We start from the raw sequence: 22,455 nt of genomic DNA, 5'->3' as shown, positions 1-22,455 counted from the left end.
GATCCAGCAAACAGAATGACATATACATTTTTTGGAGATGGCCAAAGTAGAGATCTGTTTTGCTTGATTGTACATATTTATTAAAACAGTTTTGTTTTTCTTTTCTTTCCTTTGAGTGGAAGAAGGTGGAAGGGAGAGAATATAAATATTTTAAAATTGGAAATGTAATAAAAATGAAGAAACTCCTTACTTTCAATCTACTTGGCTTTACAGAGGTTATTCAGTCTTTAAATTGGAAGACGAGGGGTTGCAGGGTATGCAGTCATGCTGTAAGAACCAAGAGGCGCTTCAGGAAACGCCTGGACCTTGTCAGACTACACTTGTGAGCCCAATATTGGCTCTTGGTGCCACATTTTAGGATGGATGATAAAAATTAGAACATATCTGGAGAAGAGCAGCCAGGATGGTAAGGGTTCTCAAAACTGCATTAAATAAAAAACGTATTGAAGAAGACAGGTTTCATTTATTTATTTATTTATTTTTAGATTACATTTAAATCTAGAAGAACCTTATTGGTCATCTAGTCCTGCCCCTCATTTTATTCCTGAGGGAATTGGGACCTATAGAGGTTAAGTGACTTGTCCAAATCCACATAGGAAAAGCCTGGATTTGGACCCAGGTTCTCTGGCCACACATCTATTACTCTTGTTATCAGACCACATCGCCTCAAGTAATTAGCAAAGAAAACTACAGAAGAGGAGCCTGAGGAAAATCACCATCACAGATTCTCTAGGGAAAGAGAGATTAGATCAAATTTTGAAGTGCTCCATTGGGCATAACTAGAATCAATGGACTGAAGAGGGAGAAGAAGCTCAGCTTTTTGGAAGAAGTTTCTAAGAACAAGATAAAAAGTGGAATGATTAGTCGCTGAGAGGTAGTAAACTGCCCATCAGTAGAAGTATTCCAGCTGGAGGCTGATGACCTGCTGTCAGTGATACTGCAGAGGAGTGGGGGTGGGGTGGGGCTGGACAAGCTGATCATGAGGATCCTTATTCTACGCTTCTATAGGAAGATAAGCAAAACCAAGCTCTACCAAATGTATCCATAGCATGCAGCCTTGGTCTCTATAGTGGGTATAGTTTATATAATACCTAGGCACACCCCTTCTTTCTGCACACTGGTAAATTTTAGGACAATTTTAAACTAGGGGAACTTTGACATTGCTTTTACCAGAGTAGGAGGTCTAGTCTGCCCTCTGCAAATGATGGATGAACATCTCCTTGGCTTTGCTTAGTGCTTGGTCAGCTGGGACCTCCACATGAGGGGTAACTCCTATTCCTTCCCAGGAGGGTCTGTCCCCAGAGCCAACAGATTGGGCAGTAGGGATGGTGATGTAGAGGTCAGTGTCATCCACATGGTAGGTCTGTGGGGGCTGGCAGCCACCGCTGGTTACTTCCCCAATGACCAAAGCCCTCCCCAGCCCCTGCATAATGTATACAAACTCCTCTGCAGCCCCTGCCGTCGTGCTGCTGGTGAGAATAATCACGCTCTTTTTGGAACCATATCGTTCACCTGCAAGAGACAAAGTTGATAGAACATAAGGCCTGGGAGGGCTGAGATTGTTTAATTTTTGTCTTTGTATTGCCAGCACACAGTAGGCATCTGACACATGGTAGGTGATTAACAAATACATCTTGATTGATTGAAAGTCTCAAAAGTGAAGAGTCAGAAACATTCTCCTGGGGAGGGTAAGAAGGTCTCAGGGTGCTTTCCGTTTTGAGTCTGTTGATGATACATATTGTGATGATGGAAGGAGCTCTAGAGTCCAGAGTGCTAATCCTCACTATACTGTCTAGTCCAATGCCCATATTTTATAACTCAGACAACTGAAGTCACCAGAAGATAAAAGAACTTACCCAGCGTTACTCAGGCAGAACTGAGATTCGAACCCAGGTCCTCTGACTTCAATTCCATTATTTCCCCTCCCCTCAACTCTTCCACTTTCTTAAGATTTAACATGCTTGTTGCAAAGATCAAATGAGATAATAAATGTAAACGTTCCTTTAGCAAAACCCTGTATACATTTCTCCATTTTAACGGAAATCTTGCAGGGTATGGCATCTTTCCCTACATACAGACCCATATTCCTGGTCTTATACCCTTTAAGACTCGTGGGAGAATTTCATTCAATATCCACCTTACTGTATTCTTGATGTTTATTTTTATGCTGTAATGGGGGTGGGTAGGTGGAGTGAAAGTCCCTCCCAGGATGAATTTTGATTTCTTCAGAACAGAGAAGTGTACAATTCTAAAAAATCTGTGACTTAGAGACTTGGATAACCATATAGATGCCAAGAGGCAGCTAGGTGGGTCAGTACATAGAATGTAAGACCTGGAGTCAAGGAGACCCAGGTTCAAATCTAGCCTCATACACTTACCAGCTGTGTGACTCTGGACAAGCTACTTAGTTAGCTCTATCTCAGTTTCCTCATATGTGGAATGAGGGTAAAAATAGCAACTACCTTTCAGAGTTGTTGTGAGGATCAAATGAAATAATGCTGATAAATTATTTGTAAACCATAAATCACTATCTACGTGTCATTATTATTATGTTTACACAATGCTGGGAGGGATAACTAATCCACTGGACAGCAGAGTCAGTCTCCAAAAGGATCTTGATAGGCTAGAGCACTGGGTTGCTTAATAAAGTTTAATAGAGAGAAATGTAACTGTACTCTTGAGTGCAAAAAAAATCCATTTCACAAATATAAAGTGAGGGCAGTGTAATTAGTAGTTGTTCTGAAAAAGATCTGAGGGTTTTAGTGGACTGCCCATCAATGTGAGCCAGTTGTAGATGAGGTATCCAAAAAGGCAGATGAAATCTTGGACTGGTTAAGAGAGGAATTGTTTTTGGGAATACGGAGGCAGCTAAGTGGTATAGTTAGTCCTGAAGCCAGGAAGAACTGAGTTGAAATCTGACCTTAGACACTTACTAGCTGTGTGACCCTAGACAAGTCACTTAACCCTGCTTGCCTCTGTTTTCTCATCTGTAAAATGAGTTAGTGAAGGAAATAGCAAACCACTCCAGTTATCTTCTCCAAGAAAACTCCAAATGGGGTCACAACTGAAAACAACTAAACCTGGAGTTCCACTGAACTCTGACATCTTCATATGGAGTATTGTGTTCAGATGTAAGTGCCATAGCTTAAGAGGAACTGGTAAGGGTCCAGATGGGAGCAATCAGGATGGTGAAGGGCCATGTGTCCATGTCATATGAGGACTGGTCTTGGGAACTAGAGAAGTTTAATTTAGAGAAGACAGTCTGAGGTGGGGTGAGGACATGGGAGATGTCTTCAAGTAGGCTAAGGACTATTTTGTTATACCCACGCTGTTGGGCCCCAGAGGGGAGGGCAAAATGAGGAGCAATGGATAGAAGTGATAAAGAGACCACTGAAAGTTTGATATTTGGAAAATACTCCTACCAGTGACAGTTATCCAGAAGAGGAATGGATTTTCTACAGAAGTGATAGCTTCCCTTTCCTGGAGACCTTCAAACAGAAGCTGGGCACCATTCACTGACATAACAATTCACGGGTTAAGTCATAGTCTTTGAGTTAGACTTTGAGTTAGACAAGATCCCATCCAACTCTCAAGTTCTCTAACTTTGCACCAGCTCTTGTGCTCCTCCAAAACATCATAAGATCCAAGATTTAGAGTTCGAAGGGATGGCAGAGGTTATCTTGTCCAGTTCCCTCATTTTACAGATGGGGAATCTGAGACCTCACAAGTTAAGAGATTTGCTTGAAGTCACATGAGGAGCAAGTGCCAGAACTGGGATTTGAACTCACGACTTTTGACTTTACAGTTAGTACTCTTTATTCTATGTCCTGCTGCTTGGTGTAATCTAAAATTGCTTCACGTCTTTGGATTGTTGGAATTGCCTGGGATAGAAGACAGTCAAGGGTATTTTTTCCCTCACACTGGTTTCCCAGAGGTTTGCCAACAATGCAACATCATGATAAGGCTATGAGTGTTATGAATTCCCAAACCTCAGACACATCTGTGTTCAAATGGAAGGACAAAGGAAAAAAATCTAACAGTTTTAGGATTTTTTAGTTATCTCTATTAGGCTTATCTAAATCATGGCTCCCCTCCACTGAACTGTAGAATCATAAGCACATTTTCTGCATGTTCTAACATACTAGCACATGCCCTCACAGAGAAAATACTGAGCTGAGGGTTTAAAGACTTCATTTCTAGTCTTGTGGTTTCTCACTACTTGGATTCCCTTATATGGTGTGTCAGCCTCTTGAAATCACAGAATTATCAGAATTGGAAAAATTTTTGTCCAAACATCAATTCTGTTACATTTCTGAGAAGTGGTCAGGGAATTTTGCTTTCTTTTATTTTTACATCACCTTCATTTCTGAATATCTTTCCTCCCTTTCTTCTATAGCAAGAACTGTTCCTTGTAACAAATATTTAAAAAGAAAAAATGGTTCAGAAAACCTAATGCATATATACATAATATTCCATATACTGTAGCTAATATTCCATACCCACAGTTCCCCATCTCTTTTAGAAGGGTAAGACCTGTATTTTCTCAACTCTTCTCCAGGCACAAGTTTGGTAATTAGAATTATGCAACATTCCATTGAATTTTTCTGTTTTCTCTCCTGTTTACAATGGTGAAACTGTTGTGTATAGCCTTTTCTTGATTATGTTTATTTTCCTCTTCATTAGTTTATGTAAGTCTTCACATAGCTATCTGAATGTCTCATCGTCTTCATTTCTTTCAACATAATAATATTCCATTGCATCCCTGTACCAAAAGTTCTTTATCCATTCCCCGACAGGCACCTTGGCACTTCCTACCCTGGAGCTATGCCATCTTTACTAGTGACTAAGCAAAGTACAAACCATTTGGTCCAATTGGTCTAGTCCATCCCAGCCTAGACCATGCTTCCCATGCCTTCTATTTATCTACCTAGGCCATCTACCTTGTCACTTTCTACATCCCCTAACTCTAGTTTTCTATCTCTGGACACAGAAATCCAATCAGTAATACTTTTACTTCAGAAAGGGTGTGCTGATTCTCCTCTTGATAGATCAGCTTAACATCTTTGTGACATAACAGACCAAAACCCCTTTGCCTGGCCACTACTCCCATAAATAAATAAAGAGATAAACAGTAAATGTATTACTACTACTCCTATTATACACTAATATTATACATTATATATCCTATTATGTACTTATATTATATATTATATATAATAATACTTAATATTTTATTATGTACTTTTCCTCCTCCTCCTCTTCCTCCTTCTTCTTCTTCCTCTTCTCTTTCTTCTTCTTCTCCTCTTCCTCCTTCTCTTCCTCCTCCTCTTTCTTCTTCTTTTTCTTCTTCTCCCTCCCTCTCTCTCTCTCCCTGCCTTCCCCCCTCTCGTTTTCCCCATTACAATCTAGGGTCTTTGAGGGCAAGGATACTCTTAACTATTGCATTTGTACCTACAGTACTTAGTACGATGTCTGGATTATATTAAGCACTTAATACATATGGTTTCATCCATTCATTATTTTTTAATGCTTTGTGGCCACAAAAGTTCAATTACTAATATTTTTTATTATCCTTAATTTTCTTTGCCATCTTCAGCTCATTATAAGCTCTCTAAAAGACCTTTATTTCTGTCTTGGACCTCCTTGAGGATATATGTCTAGCTGTGAGATCTCCAAGTCAAGGGGTATAGTCCGGGGGTGGGGAATCTGCAGCCGTGGCCCTCTAGGTCCTCAAGTGTGGCCCTTTGACTGAATCCAAACTTCACAGAACAAATCCTTTTATTAAGACATGTAAAAGACCACATGTGGCCTGGAGGTTGCAGGTTCCCCACCCCTGGTATGCACATTTTAGGCACTTAAAAATCCAATTCCAAACTGCTATCTAGAATGGTTGAATTAATTCATGGCATGGTATATTAAAATGCTTGTTTTTCTGCAGCCCCTCCAACATTTCCATCTTTTCTTTTTAAACATTCACTCTGTTTCTCTTAATGCAAACTAAAACCGTATGAATTGTTTTGGTTATCGACTCATATTGAACTTAAAATTCATTAAAGCCACCGGATCATTTGTCTCTTCAATCTTGCACATTTGAAATTGTTTTAATAGAACTCAGATTCTATTAAATTAAGAACATTTATCCCTATGAATTTCATGTCATTTGCTTTGATCCAATGTTCTAACTTGTCAAGATTTTTTATTTTTTGGATTGAATCTCAACCAGTTAATGAGCTATCCCTTCCAGCTTTGCAACATCTGCAAATATGCTAAGCTTATCATTTACATGCATATTTAAGTCCCTGATTAAAATATTGAACAGGACCAACACAGATCAATGAGGCACTTCCCCACAGACTACTTTCCTTTGGACTAAAGGATCTTTCAAAGCAAGTCTTAGATTATGGAATCAGAGACTACTCTTTTGGTCTGACCATTCACCCAGTTCTGAATTACTTTATCATACTATGATTTAGATAATGTTTTTGAGTAATTTCCACAAGAATAACAGGAGAGAGACTTTCTCAAATGCTTCAGTGAAATCTAGGCAAACTGTACCCATGGCATTGTCTTTTAGCAACCTTGTCACAAAAAGAAGTGAGATTCCTCAGGCATGATTTATTCTTGATGAAACCATGCTGGCTCTTTGCTATTATCTATTTCTTCTCTAGAGATTTACTAGCCATGTCTTCAATAACATATGCGGGAACTTTGCTTGGTATCGATGCCAGTCAAGCTCACTGGATTCTAGACTGCTGACTTCATTTCTGGGACACCAGTTGTATATATCTTCTATTCCTCATGATTTCTCAGAGGAAACTGCCAGTGACTCCACAATCATGTATCTGCCGGCTCTTCCAGGATGTAGAATTCATCAAGGGTAACTAGGTGGTCTCTTATTATAACCCTACTTATCTTGGGTATTAACTCTCTCAATAATTTTTCTATCTTCCTATGAGTTTAAGATCATTCTCCTTAACAGAAATTAGAAGCCAGATATGAACTGGATAGCCCTGCTTTTATTCTGCCCTCCATTATCATCTCTTTGCCCACCTAAGCTACAAAGCAGATTCACTCATTGGTCCTCTTCTTCCCAGATTAAAAAACAAAAAATAAATAACCACTCCCGAGGTCACTTTATCATCCTTAGTCTTTCCTGCCATCCCTAACTACTCTAATTATTCCTGTTTGTATTCCTCTTCCATTACTTGCCTTTGTTTCTATCTTCTGTATGTCTCTTAAAATCTAAGTTGGTTGATGAGTTCCCTGTGTGTCTCTATCAGTCTCTTTAGACCAATTTTTGGTGTTTTCTTTCTCTAAGAAATCCTTTAAAGGCCACCTACTCCAACATCACCTTATGCAGATATGCATTTTGCCCTAAAATTACTGTTCTAAACCAGAGGGTCTCAACCTGGGGTCTGTGAACTTGGATTTCTAAGCTTTTTAAATATTTTGATCACTGATTTTTAATTTTTGACTTCCTTTGTCATCTTATGGATTTTATATTTCATAATCTTTAAAAAAAATCATTCTGAGAAGAGATCTCTAGGTTTTACAGGACTACCATGACACAAAAAGAGCTACAGAATCCCTAATTTATGTTGAAGAACAATTTGAAAAGGAATCATGTTGTCATGAAAACTAATCAGGCAAAAGTTTATCTTCCGGATATCCCTCTCACCTGTGACATGAGGCTGTGTCCAGATTTCTACAATGGAATCATTGGGTCTGTTGTAGATCCGATCTAGAAGAACCTTTTGACCTTCATCAAAGAAGTAGGAGCATAGAGCTGAGATGGAGGAGGTGGGGCCTCCTATGTTGAACCTGTTGGGTATTAACTAGAATTAGACATTCTAGAAACCAAAAAGCTGCCTGATAATGGAAGACACTCCATTTTCCCATCCTGCATTGTATTGTGGGCATAGATAAATTTTTCTCTACATTGCTTTCTGAGTCATGATTTTTTTTTGTGAAATTATAAAATTACAAAGTTGGGAAAAAATTCAGTGACCTGCTGTGCCAAGTGACCCCCTACCATGTCACATTGTCTGTTTTCTCACTTATAAAATGAGGGAGGTTGGAATAGGCAATATCTAAAATCTCTTCCAGTTTAGAAATTCTACAGTGTTCAGCTTAGCAAAGTAATAAAAGGTGTAGTTACTATACTGGACTTTTTCCTGGGCCTCAGTTTCCTTATTTGTAAAATGAGGGGATTGGAATAAATGACCTCTGAAGTAACTTCCAAAAAGCTTTTTTTTTTTGAGGCAATCAATGTTAAGTGACTTGCCCAGGATCACACACCTACTAAGTGTCTGAGGCTGGATCTGAACGTAGGTCCTCCTGACTCCACCGAGCTGCCCCCACATCCCATTTAAGTTTAACCTGAATTAACACTTTTTTGAGGCTGGACCATCAAGAGAACAATAAAGTGAACTCTGATTTATGATTAGATTTTTCCAATGCAGCCCAACCTTTATCCCTTTATAAATTGTAAACATCATAGTTTAAAAGTAAAAAGTTACCCCTCTGGCCATTTGGGCACCAGTAAATTTCCAATAGAGATTATTTATTTATTTTTTACAATAATCAAAGGACCCCAGAAAAAGCCAGCAGCAAACCAGAGTAGGCTTTATGGAAGGACAGAATATTGACCTAGTAGAAATCTTTTCAGTTACTCCTCCTCTTCTCCCTACAGCCCTCCAATTTCCTTGCCTCTCTTCCCCTAACACATATTGGTCAGGGTAGGTAGCAACATCTTTAAATATAGGACAACGAGCAAGAGTTTTCATTCCGTTTCTGTGAGCTCTTAGTGAAGAAATAGCCAAGTTTGTGTTTTTGTGGAGTTTAGTGCCACCTAGTGATCACTAAGGGTGGTGATTCCTTAGTGGGGAACTAAGAGTGGTGAACCTCCAACTCCAAAGTTAGTCTCCTTTATTTGGTAGAGTGGAGAGGGACCCCATGCTTCCTCCATTTCCCTCCCACCTTCTCTCTTGAAGTCCAAGTTGTTCCTACAGAAGAGAAATGCTTTTCCTCATCTTATGTCTCTTTGATCTCCTAAAAATAATGGGGGTCATGGGTGAAAGACTGATAGAGTCTGTGCACAAGAACAACTCAGAGCTTGATCAGTACCTCCAGAAGGAGAGGTCAAACTCTGGGTTTTAATATCCTATCTCTGTACAGGATGAGAAATATTCTCCCACACATATCTATACAACTTGAGCATCCTTTAAGCAATAGATTTGAGACCTGAATTTTTGCATTAGTTCTGCCACTAACTAGTTGTGAGACTTTGGATAAGTCATCCCACCTTTTTTGAGTCTTATTTCCTCCTTTGTCAGTGGGTTGGGCTACATGAACTTTAAGATCTATTCTAACTCCAAAATTCTTTTATGTTTCTGAAGAGGCATAGGAATAGGATTGGACTCATCATTTCATAACTATAGGGATCTCCCAGGTGAGGACTCTTCCTGTACCAGTACAGGTTTGTACCCTTTCTGAAATTTATTTACAGTTCTAGAGTATTGTCTAGAACAGCTTGTAGCCCCAGTACTCTAGAGTGTCCCAATCAAATTACAACATTATTGGGAAACATTTAACAAATAAATGAGGCAATAGAAAATAGATAATGTTAATATTTGGTTTCCTAAGTAAATATGTTGCACTCAGGGGACCTTATATATAGTTTAATGGCTCCTGGTTTCACTGGTCTAGAGCACTGAGAGGTTCAGTGGTTTGCCCAGAATTACATAGTCATATATGTTGAGTCTTGACTGGGTTTTCCTGATTCCTAGGAATCTCTCTGTATTCTCAAGGCCATATAGCCTCTAGATTCTGAAACTCTATGTTCAAATTCATCTTCCTCCCCCAAATCAAGGAGAAAGAGATGCTAAGCATAAATAGAGCACTTCATATGTGCTACAGCCTGGGCTAAACATTTTACAAATGCCTCATTCAGCCCTCACAAAAGTCCTGGGAGGTAGATGTTGTTATTATCCCCATTTTACAGTTGAGGTAACTGAGGCAAACAGAGATTAAGTGACTTGCCCAAGGTCACACAGGTAGTAAGTGTCTGAGGCTGGATTTGAACTTGGAGATTCCTGACTCCAGGTCTATGCCTCTGCGCTATGGCACCACCTAGCTACCAAATCAAGCATAATTTATAGACATAAGGGATCTTTCTATATAAGGGGATTCAAGAGAATTTATTAAAGAAAAAAATTTAATGAAATAAATGATTAATCCTGAATTTACATTCTTGTGAAGACTGATTTTTCATACATTGAATTCTCTTAGAGAGAGGCACACTGTTAGATATAGGATTTTATTTTTCAGGTTTGCATTGGCCTATTGTCTCACAAGCAGGAGAATGATAATCTCTAGATATCCTCCTTCATTCTAAGACATATGCTTAGTGGTACCGAACTGGAATGGTGAAATATTTTGGCCTTATTCAGAGCCATAATTAGCAAATCTGGGTAACCATTGTCTAGGGCAACTAGCAGGGAAAGCACCCTCACATCAGCTTTACTATTCGTGATGTGAAAATGATACAAGAAGTAATTAAGATAAATTGAATCAAATGAAAAGAAGAATCAGTTGCTCTAATGGCTTAGGGATAGAATCTCAGAGTTAGGAAGGATCATGGAGGCCCACTGGTCCATCCCAAAAGGTCTGAGGTCCCATGCTCTTTTGATTCCATCAGACAAGGCTTGGTGATCATCTTTCCAAACAGTGAGGCAGGCAGAGTAGCGTGGGGATTTCTGTCCTCACTGGAGAGAAGGTATGGATGTTTATTCAGGAAAGGTGGGAGAGAAGCTGTTTTTACAGAAATAAAAGCTGAGGATAGAATGTCGTACAGTGGAAAGGTCAGAGGACCTGGGTTCCAATTTAGACACTGGTGCTTACTGACTGTGTGATTTTGGAGAAATCATTCCACCTCCCTGGGCTTTGGTATCTCTATCTGTAAAATGAGAAATTTGGATTTGCTGGCTTTTGCGGCCCATTTTAGCTTCAGACCTGCATAGGTATACACCTTATAAGTATACACAAAATAAATTCAAGGAAACAAAAAAACAGTAAGAAAGAGGAAAAAGGAAACCTGGCGATGAGGAGGGGGTAGATTATTTCTTTATGGAAGAAAAAGAGATTATTTAAAGTTTGCTATCCTCCCCCTTGCAGCCAAATCCTTCTTTCCCTTCTCTTTGGTTCTAGACCAGAAAATCAAGCTAGTTGTTGTTCAGTTGTGTCCAACTCTTTGTGACCCTGTGGATCACAGCACAATACTGTCCATGGGGTTTTCTTGGTAAAGATACTAGAGTGGTTTGCCATTTTCTTCTCCAGAAGATTGAGGTACAGATTAAATGATTTGCCCAGGGTCACAGATAGTAAACGTCTGAGGCCAGATTTGAACCTCAGGTCTTCCTAATTTCTGGCCCAGGGCTCTGTCCACTGAGCCACCTACTTGCCTCCCAAGCTAATTGCAACTCTGGCTTCATTCAATTCTACTGTCATCCTATGGCCTGGATTTCCAGTGAAGGTTTGGAAACCTTCTTCTCCAGCGTTTACCTCATGTCAATAATCATCCCATCTGTGTGCACGACCTTCTTCCAGACGTGTTCCACCAGGAGATCAGAGACTTGGGTGAGCAGCTCACAGTCTCCAAACATGTCAAACCTCAGATAGCCGATGTTGCCCTCAAATACGTTGGTATGGAAGGAAAACTTGATCAAGTCTTCAAAGACTTCAGGAGAGGGAAGCTGACAATTCAAAATAAGACAGGGAATGTCATAGAATTCATTCATGCAACGTTACATTTGTCAGCATTTACCTTTAGTAGCTGACCACAGCCTGGCAAATTGGAAAGAAGGTCTAGGAATTAGGCCGATCTGAGTTTAAGAACTTTCTCTCACATAGGCTATGTGACCCTGGGTCACAACTTACCTTCTCAATATCCCATACAACTCTTAGATGAGTTGCTGGTCTATACCTGTGGAGGGAATTTTCCCACTAGTTCTTCAAATGACTGAAGTGGTAGGTCATTCTCTACCCCCATGTCCCCTCAGAGGACATCATGGCACTACTCTAAGTGTTAGGTGGGGGTATTAATGTAAGAAATACTAAGATGTAGTTTCAGTCCTCAAGGAACTTACAATCTAGAAGGAGCTGAGTAAATTTCACAGATTTCTAACTAAAGAAAATAACATTTCACAACCAAATATCACCTTGATATGATTGGAAACCTTAAGTATCAATAGCAAGTCAAAAGCTCAGAGTGGGAGGTTCATATTCACGGTATAAGAATTAACTAGTGTAGGAAGCAGAGAGCTGGCCTCAACACTAGGAAGATCTGAATTAAAAAGCCATCTCTGATACATACTGGATGTGTGACTCTGGGCAAATCTCAATCTGTCTGTGCTATAGACAACTTTCTAAGATTCTAAGTTGCCATGAAGATACTGATCTGCATCCAATACAGATGAGTTTCCTTTCTTGGTAATTCAGTCCCAGGGGTGGGCAACCTGAGGCCTCAAGTTCACATGTGGCCCTCTAGACCCTCAAGTGTGGCCCTTTAAATGAATAGATTCAGCCACATGTGTCCTGGAGGCCAGAGGTTCCCCATCTCTGGTCTCTATACCATTGAAAACTAGATCTAGGCCCTATCCCTTTGTTTCTGGGATTCACCTCATTTGAGCATATTCAAGGAATGTTATTAACACTGAAAAAGAATCTTTGAAATATGCTTGTCATAGGCATTTCAATATTTATATGAGAAATGCAAAGATTGGATACCCCACACAAACTCCAGGGTTCCCCAAACAGGAAAACAAAGTGAATTTTTAGGGAGGTTTTTTTTGAGCTAAGATGCTATCAACATGCTTTATTCTATTGTCAGTTTTATAGCCTGGGATCCTATAGGCTACTGATGTCCCCCTTTAAAGAGCTAACTAACTTCCTAGCAGTGAGGGGGGGGTGGAGGAGGTATTTATTTGCAAAAAACAAATTTAAAAAAGAGATTATTTTTGAGCTCTGTTCATCTCATTCCATGTTACTAAATCCCTCACTTTTTCATTTCTGGCAATCCCTCCTCAATTTCCAACTACTTCTCAAATGTCATTGATAAAATTATATTTATCTGTTCCTGCCCTCCATGACTTAATGAATCCATCAGGTCCAGGGAGTCAGAAACTGATAAGTTAGTGTTAACCCTGGCCTTGTAGCTCATTTTCAGCATGAACTGAGAGACTCATTGGACTATGTGACATCTCATTTTTTTTTCTATAGTTTAGGGATCACAAGGCTAATTGGAGATCTGACTTCTGGTCCTTCCTCATCTGTAAAATGGGTATCATTTCTGCCTTATCTCAAAGAGTTGTGATGAAGAGCAAATGAAATGAGATGGGAAAGTACTTTAAAACCTCCAGGTAATAGGATGGTGTTACTGGTATTATTACCAATGCTAATGATGAAGTAATGAAGTGTGATGCAATGAAAAATGAGCTAGCCTCAAGGCCAGGAAGATTTGGGTGCAAGTTGAGGGTGACTCTTCTGCTTTCTTTATCAACCTTTTCTTCATCTTCTAGCTGACCTTTTAGGCAGGGTATGGGCCTCAAAGTTCTATCTTTGGCCCTTTCTTCTTCCCTCTCTAGGATCTTTACCTTGACATCCTCATTTACTCCCATTGCTGTACCTGTTTCCCCCTTCTCCAACACCTATATGTCTACTTCTGTTCTCTCGTGCCAGAACTTAATATAGGACTTTTCCATCTAGCTGTTCCATTGGCACCTCAAATTCAACAAGTCCCAAGTAGAACTTACTGTCTTTCTCCCAAACTTGATTTGAGTTTTCCCACCACTGGCACCACCAATCACAATGTCTCCTATGCCCCTGCAATTTGATGTTTTCTTTCACTCTTCACTCTCCATTTCTTTTAGTCAGTCAGTTACCAAATCTTGTCAGTTGAAGTTCTGAAGCTAACCCTTCCTTGAGGGAAGCCTTGGTACAACACGAAGAAGGACAGTCTCAGACTCAGGAAGACCGGCATCCAGGCATTGCCTTTTACAAATACTAGCAGTGACCACAGACAAGTCACTTATCCTTTAAGTACCCCCAAAATGTCTCTCTGAGACTATAAGTTGCACGCAAATTTCTTATCTGCATATGTGGAGTGTGTTTCCATAGTTGGGAGTTCCATACAAAAATGAAATCATAGGCCTGGGTCCCTCCCCCCCAATAAATAACTTTTTTTCCAATAAATAAAAATTTTTTAGAAGATGCAGGGTCCACGTGGACAGAAATGGCTATAGGACTAACGTTTGAACCTCCTCCAAGGATCTGGCACCACAGCCTGAATACAATAAGCATTTAACTCATATTAATAAAAATATGTTAATAATTGATAATAATTGGAACAAATTAAATATTTGTTGACTTGACTTTGCCTTTCATTGCCCTCCTTGCCTTTGCCGCTGCATCCTCACCCACCTCACAGTAGCAGGCAGCATCTCTGAACACAACTGAGTTAATTTATGTAGGGGTTTACACCATAGACCTGATGGTTTGTACAAATGGCATCAATGCCCTTCCTGCCCTCTCTCCTCTCTCCCCACCCCTTTCTCTTTACTTCGTTTAGTCATTGCACATGACCATCAGAGGCTATTGAGTTTGTCATTTCCAATCCAGTGGCCAGTGACAGAAATTCCACTTGATCTTTCGAGTGTGTGGATTAATTCATGAGGCCTGGGTTCCAAGAATATACACATTATCTCCATGGCTTCGGTCTGACTCTACTTATGTGTGGTTCAGAAATTCTGAATTCATGTGAAAAAGCCCCCTCCTGGCTACACAGTAGTGATTTCAAAAGATGTTCGACATTTTTTAGGACTCATGGTATGGGTGAGCAATAAAGGTCAGTGAGAGAGGATAATTTCTCATCTTTTGAAGCCCTGTGGAATTTAACAACAGTATGCATGCATGCATGTGCATGCGTGCGTGTGTGTGTGTGTGTACACCAAAGTGTTTTACTGGAGTTGGTTCTAAACAAGGCATCGATATTTTCTCAACAAGTATTTAAAAAGATCTTGAGAGGGGTCAAGGCTGTCCTACTCTGAACGGTGTGTTCTGTTTTTAATGCCCTCTGAGAATGGCCTCAAGTCTATGAGCTCTAGAAAGCAGCTTGGTGATTGTTGAATTTCTGTCTTTAAACCCTTTGGACCCTGCATAGAGGCTCACTCATAGTAGGCAGAAATAGACCTTGGATCAAAAATGGACTAAGAGACCCTTAGGATTGAGAAGGAGCTTAGAAATCACCCTGTCTTATCTCCTCATTTGATAGCTGACAGAACCAAGGCCCAGACAAGGACAGAGACTTGATTACAATCACACATCTACCAATAATCAGAGTCCAATACACCAGCCCAAGCCTTCTAACTCTTCTGTGTTCTTTTACTTGCATCATATAAAGGCCCATGCTAAATACAGAAGCTTTAAAATGTTTAGTACCAGGTCAACACTGTCCTTGGAGGAGGGTGGTTGGTTCACAGGCCAAGGTTAGATGAGGCAGGGTGCAGTCATTCTGAGGAGCAGCGATTGGGAAATATGAATTTGGGCAATTTTCTTTCTGTCAAAAAAGACAAACCTCAAACCTTTCCTTCTTCCTCCCCTGAAAAGGCACTAAGGAATATGGGTCCATCCATTTTATAGGTTCAGTGGGGTGATGAAAGAAGGTGCAGGGCAGGGGAAAATTCACTTGTGTGGAAGTCAGGAGAGACCTATGTTTGAATTCTAACGCTAGCATTTACTAGCATAGGCAAGTCACCTATCTTCCTTGGGTCTCAGTTTCCTCATTTGTAAAATGGAATAGGAATGCCTGTAATAATTTGATGCAATAGGATGACTGTGTTCTTTAGGCCTTTCTACTATAACAATACCTCCAGGTTATTGTACACATCAAATGATATATGGTATATGCAGTGTTTATCAAACCTTTACTTAACTGTTCTTATGTTGTATAAGATCCCCTGTGTAGAATGTGAGTCCCTTGAGAGCAGGGACTGTTTAGTTTTCATCTTTGAATTCCCAGAGCCTAGTACAGCATACTTTATTCACCTCTAACTAGCTGTCTGACCCTGGGCAAGTCATTTAACTCTGTTTGCCTCAGTTCCTCATCTGTAAAATGGGTGTAAAATGGCAAACCACTCCAGTATCTTTGCCAAGAAAATCCCAGATGAAGTGGTAAAGAGTCAGCTATCACTACGACATCTCAACAACAACTTATTCTACAATGCAGAGAATATCAGTCTACTTGTTTCTTGAACTAGACACTCCATTTTCCATCTCCATGTCTTTGATTGGTGTCCTCCACGCCAGGGATGCCGTCCCCCCTTACCTTTGCATCTTGCTTTCCCACACTGGCCTATGACTGTTCTTCCCAGGGAATACTCCATCTACCATCCTGCCTTTGTACCACTCCTTGCCTCTACCTTTTAGTTTCCTTGATTTCCTCTGAGATTTATTTCAAATCCTTCTGCAGGAGGCCTGTCGCATGGGCTCTCCCCATTTTGTCCCTACTAGTACCTTCCTCCCCGAGATTTTCTTCCATCTACGCTATATATCTGGACATGCTAGTTATTTACATATTGTTTGCTGATTAAAAGGCTAAGTCCTTGAGGCAAGAATTATTTTTGCCTTTCTTTGTATCCCTGGCACTTAGCATAGTTTTTGGCATGTAATAAATGCTTCTTCGCTTCACTTGACCTAGTAGGTACTCAGTAAGTATTTTTTTGGATTGGATTTATTCTTTTATAAATTACAACTTTCTATAATTGTACAATTAATTCATTCTCCCAGGGCAGGTAGGTGGCACAGTGGATAGAGTGTCAAACCTGGAGTAAGAAAGACTCATCTTTCTGAGTTCAAGTCTAGGTTCAGATACTTAATAACTGTATGGCCCTGGACAAGTTATTTAACCCTCTTTGCCTTAGTTTCCTCATCAGTAAAATGAGATGGAAAAGGAAACAACAAATCACTTCAGTATCTCTGCCAAAAAAAAAAAACCCAAATGAAGTAACAAAGCATTGGATATGACTGGGATAAAAATGACTGAGCAATTCATTGTCATTAATAGTAGTTAATTAATTCAGCTAATTATTTCTACCTCTTCTTCTCCTACCAAACATTCTCCTAGAGCTACTAGCACTGAAATATGTTACCTGGATTCCTTGACTTTTCCTGGCCAGCCCTCTGACAACAACCATGGAAGAGTCATGACATGCTACATTATCAGTGGATTTGACCCTTGAAAGGTCTACATTCTAAGCAGACTATCTATCTGCTGCTTATGGCACCACCTGAACTGAGGCGTCTGCCAGTGTGCCTTCCTCTCACAATCTGTAAAATGAACAGTTGTGCTGATTCACTCCCCTGGGCAAGAAAGTGGTTCTTTCATAAAATTTTGTAGTAGGAAGAGACTTCAGGGGTCATCTTGTCCAATCCCTACCTGAAGCATGAATTTCCTTTACAACTTATCTCTCTCAACCCTATGTCCCAAAACTATTGCTTGAACACTTTCAGTGAGAGGGAATTCATTATTACACGAGGAAGCCAGTTTTATTTTTTGGATAGCTCTACTTTTTCCTTCCTTTGAACTTGTTTGTCTCCTTTTGATTATCCATTAGTCCTGGCCCTTCCCTCTGGAGCTAAGCAGAATGTCTCTAGTGACTGTGTGATCTTGTACTCCTGCTTAAACCCTAAATACCATTAAGAGAGGGTTTCCCATTGAGTTTGATACTATCAGGGCTGTTCTGGAGTCTCACCTGCATGGGAACAATCCCAGGGATGCGGTCCTTGGAGTCCTCTGGGATATGGGCTGTCTTCAGGTGACTATCTCCAGAAAGAGTCTGCAGATCTGCCCCCAACATGTCGGCCAGTTCCCCTTCTGAGGTGACTTGCCTATATTGGGTCTGGAGTCTTGCCAGCTTTGCTGCCACTCTGGACCCCACCTCTGGTGAGGCGTAATTATCAGCAACAAGCTTTCCAGCTGTTTGGAGAATGGTGGGCACCTTGGAACGAAGGGTGACAATGCCCTGGGTGGTGATGAGGGCCTCTCTTGCCGGCACACTGACATCAGGCTCAACCCCAGCAATATCCCAGGCTTTGCCAGTGACTGGGCTGATGGCCACTTGGGTGGGCATGGAAGCATAAAGGGGACTGTTACTCACTTGGTAAATGCCCACTGAAAGGGCCCCTCCTGCTGTGGGCTCACCAATGACTGTGGCCCGCCGCAGGTCCTTCATGGCGTGAGCAAAGGCCTCAGCTGCAGAGCCGCTGGTATGGCTAATTAGGATGTACAGGTCCTTCTGGGAACCATAACGCTCCCCAGCCACCTGAGGCAGAGTCCAAACCTCGGTGGCCTGCGAGGCTGCCCGATCAAAGATGGTGTACAGGTGCTTACGGGGCTCAGCTTCAAAGAAGTAGGAGCAGAGGAGGGGCACGCTGGTGGAGTAGCTTCCAGGGTTGTACCTGAGGTCCACCACCAATGCTTCTGTGTTCACCAGCTTCTCCCACACCAACTCTATCAGCTGTGGCCCAATGGCTCTTACTGTCTCTGCCTCCGCCATCATGTCAAAGCGGAGGTAGCCCAGCTGCCCAGGGAGCACCTCTGTCTTGAAGAGGGCTTCGATGAGGTAAGTCAACTCCTCTGGGGATGGGACCACATTTTGGGGTGGGGACAATTCCTCAGGGATTAGCTCCCCAGGACTGTGAAATACATGTACACGATGGTCCCCAGACACCTCTTGTAGGTCACTGGTGAGCTGGGATGCTAATGACTCAAAGTCTACAGCCGTGCGGTAGGTCCCATGGACTAACCTGGCTCTTAACAAGGCGCTGGCCTGCCCGACTACTTCTGGGAGAGCGTAATGGGCCTCCAGGAGGTGTCCTGCATCTTCCACCAAGGCCCCGAGCCTCTGGTGGAATTCTATTACCTCCTTGGCTTTGTCCAGAGCTTCCTCAGCCAGGACTATGGCATCCGGTACGACTCCTCCTCCCAGCCAGCACTCCCCGTGGTTATCAATGAAAGTGAGAATGGGCACGGTGAGAACCAGGCTCCCATCGGGGGGCTGCAGCAGAGAAAAGGTGCGGGTGTGCATCAGATTGCCTGCTGTGATTTCCCCAACCAGCGTGGCCCTGCCTAGGGACTGCATGAGGAAAGCGAACTCCTCCGCAGCTGTGGCGGTGTGGTGACTCGTGAGCAGGTACACGCCTCTCTGGGCTCCGTACGGCTTGCCTAGCAGCTCGGCCTGGCTGCGGTACTCGCGTGTCTGGTTGGTCTGGCGATCGTAGGTGGCAAAGAGGCGAACAGGGCCTGCGGCCGGGTCCTGGAAATAGGACAGGAGCAAGGGCACTGCTGAGGAAGGCCCTCCGGGATTGTAGCGGAGATCCATGATGAGATGGTCGGTGTCCTGCAGGGGTTCCCAAACCTGTTGTAGCACATAGGGAGCCAGTGCGCCAAGGACCGAGGAGTCCGCAAACTCATCAAACCGCAAATAGCCCACGTTACCCGGCAACACTGACACCTGGAACACGGAGTTTACCAGGGCTTGCCTTTGGGACTCACCGTCGGGCAATGGCACGGGCGCGGCTGTAGCAGCTTCCTCTCTGGATTCGGCCCCAGCAGTGGCTTCCTCAGGCCTCAGAACCCGTACAAGGAGGCGGGGATCCTCGGACACAGCCTGCAGTCCTGCGTTGAGTTTGGCGGCCAAATCCTCCTCCGTGAGCACTGACGAGTAGTCGATGGCAGTAAGGTGATGGAGCAGGGCAGGTACCCTATCGACCAGGGTGTAGTAATTCTGCAAGACTTCCATGAGGCGCTGAATGGCTGCTGGTCTTGCCCTGCGAAGGGTGAGGATGGCTAATGCTTTCTCTAGGGCCTGTTCTGCTGGAATCCCCACACAGGGGAGCACCCCACTGCCCTCCCATGTCTGGCTCCCCCCACCGAGGGGACTCAGAGAACGTGACACGGGCACTGTGATGAAAAAGTCTGACTGACCGATGCGCAGCTTCCGGAGGTCTAGGGCCCCTCCCAGAGTCTGTTCTCCCACCACGATGGCCCGACGCATCTTCTTGAGGATGTAGGCAATATCCTCAGCTACCCCTACAGTGCGGTGACTGGTGAGGATCACCAAGTCCTTCTCCCCACTGTATCTCTCACCTAGCACCTGGGGCAGGGTCCAGATCTCTGTGGTGGTGTTTGATGGCCGATCATAAACTGTGTCTACATGCAGCAGGATATCTCCCTCGTGTAGGTAGGAAATGACAAACGGGATTCCTGAAACTTCACCCTCCGTGCTATGCTGAAGATCCAGCACCAGAGAGGAGGTCCCCATGAGCTTCTTCCAGATGTCATTTACCAGGAACTCCCCGACTTTCTCTACCACCTCCTGGCCAGGGATGTAGTCCACTCTTAGGTAACCCACATTACCGTCCAGTACCTGGTATTTGATCATTTGCTGGAGCAAGGTGAGTAGTTCCTCCTGAGTGAGGCTGGTGAGTTTGGGGCTTTGCTGGGGAGCCTCAGCGGGGCTGGGCTCATAAGAGATCACCAGTCTCGGGTCATTGAGAGAGCCCTGCACACCAGCTGTTAGGACACTGGCCAGCATTTGGGGATCGGAGATATCCAAAATCTCTCCACTCTTGATCGCTTGTTCAATCGCTTCTTGCATCCCCATTAGGTTTTCTGGGAAGCAGTAGTTATCCAGTAAGATCTTGGCCATATCCAGAACCAGACTAGGTTGGAAGATTTGTTCTGCATGGGCCAGACTAAGTAAGAGGGCTGAGAAGAGCAGGAGACACTGGCTGGTCATTGGGAGTCAGAAGAAGGAACACACTTTGGAAAGAATCTCTCTTCTCTTTTAGTCCACAGAGCAGTCTCTTCTGTGCTGTGTGTCTCTCTTTGTCAATGACTACAGACAGAAAGCCTTATGCTAAATATGGGAGCAGGGAATAAAGGGAAGGCTTTTTATCTCCATTAAACCTTTAATCTCATTAAATTGAAGTGCATCAGCCAAAGGGTGATAATGGTAGCCAGTCCCGCTGTTTACAGCCCCATTAATGAATGTGAGTAAAGAACGTTGTTTACTGGGACAGGTTCATTGTACCCCCATCTTTGTGCAGCTACTGAATATGCCCCAATCTTCTCCTCTTTGGATCTTACTGATGTAATAATTGGTCCCAGTGTTGTTTAACACCAAGTAATTCAACTGTAAAGCTATTTGCTGGGAACTCACTTACCCTCTGGCAACTTCATTGCAATCACACTCATCTCGTGAGCATAAATTGGAGCCAAATTCGCGCTGCCCTGATTGCCTGGATAATTGCTAGTAATGATTTGTATTTTTGAAACCCATCGCCTGGAAGGGCAATTTTCCAATGCTTTAGCATTTGGCTATTTGCAGTCTCTAGACAACACACATTGATGAGAAAGCCATCACAAAAAGCTACCACCCAGCACAGGCTGGAGGAGCCCTGCAGGACGGCTGCATTCACTCTCAGCCCAGTGCAGCAAAAACTGAAGGCACTTTAATCTTCATAATTCTTAGCTCATTAGGATTTGCTTTTAATGACCCCTAGTGACATATGGTGATGTCTCCCCACTGTTTTCAACCAATGGAAATGCAGCTCCGACTACAATAGAGCTGAGGTTTGCTTTTGAAGGGCAGATGAATTCAGTAGACCTTGGTATTACATGTTTGGAAGGGTCTAATTAGGTATTTATTACAGAAGCCTAGAATATAGCAGAGTTGGGAGAAATCTCAGAGGCCATCTAGTCCAATTCCTATTTGATCTGGAATCCAATGTAAGTGGTCTTCTAGTCTCTATCTGGACACTTCCAATGATGGGAAGCTCACCACCTCCCAAGGCTTTTGGACAACTCTAATTGATAATAGGTTTTCCTTGTAGTAGTCTAAAATCTTACTCTCTGTGACTACCATCTGGTGATTCCAGTTCCGTCCTGTGGAGTCATAGAAAATGAACATGAATACTCTCCTATATAACAGTATTTCAAATATTTAAAGAAAATTATCATATCTGCCTCTCCCCACCCCAAATTTCTGCTTCAGTGAAAATATTTGACTTTTTTACCAAGCCACATATGACATTTTTAAAAAGAATCTTTACCTTCTTGACTTTCCTCCTGCTATATACAATACAGTTTATGATAACTGATTCATGATAGGATCCCCTCCTCCCCTAGGAGGAATTTTTTTTGTGGAAGGTTGATAAAACTCTGCCTCTCTTGATGAAGATTCCTTGGCAATAATCAACGAGCATTTATTCTCTGTTCTGTTCAGTTATGTCTGAATCTTCATGACCCCATTTGAGATTTTCTTAGCAGAGATCCTGGAGAGATTTGCCATTTCCTTCTCCAACTCATTTTACAGATGAGGAAACTGAGGCAAACAG

At 42.3% G+C, this 22,455-nt stretch overlaps 1 protein-coding gene across 1 annotated transcript; it reads right to left on the bottom strand.

Annotated features, from left to right (window-relative positions):
• Positions 1–454: 454 nt before the first annotated feature.
• On the bottom strand, positions 455–20,855 carry RBP3 (retinol binding protein 3). The gene is made up of 4 exons (XM_072621759.1): positions 17,808–20,855; positions 11,563–11,753; positions 7,679–7,821; positions 455–1,512 (listed from the first exon to the last, which is right to left on the bottom strand). The coding sequence occupies exons 1-4, from the start codon at positions 20,853–20,855 to the stop codon at positions 1,184–1,186; spliced, it is 3,711 nt and encodes a 1,236-aa protein (XP_072477860.1). The 3' UTR covers positions 455–1,183.
• Positions 20,856–22,455: the final 1,600 nt, after the last annotated feature.

This window comes from Notamacropus eugenii, chromosome 1, assembly GCF_028372415.1.
Source record: "Notamacropus eugenii isolate mMacEug1 chromosome 1, mMacEug1.pri_v2, whole genome shotgun sequence".
NCBI classification, from domain to species: domain Eukaryota; kingdom Metazoa; phylum Chordata; class Mammalia; order Diprotodontia; family Macropodidae; genus Notamacropus; species Notamacropus eugenii.
Note: the sequence above shows the minus strand (reverse complement) of the source record. Positions and strands in the feature narration are given on the sequence as shown.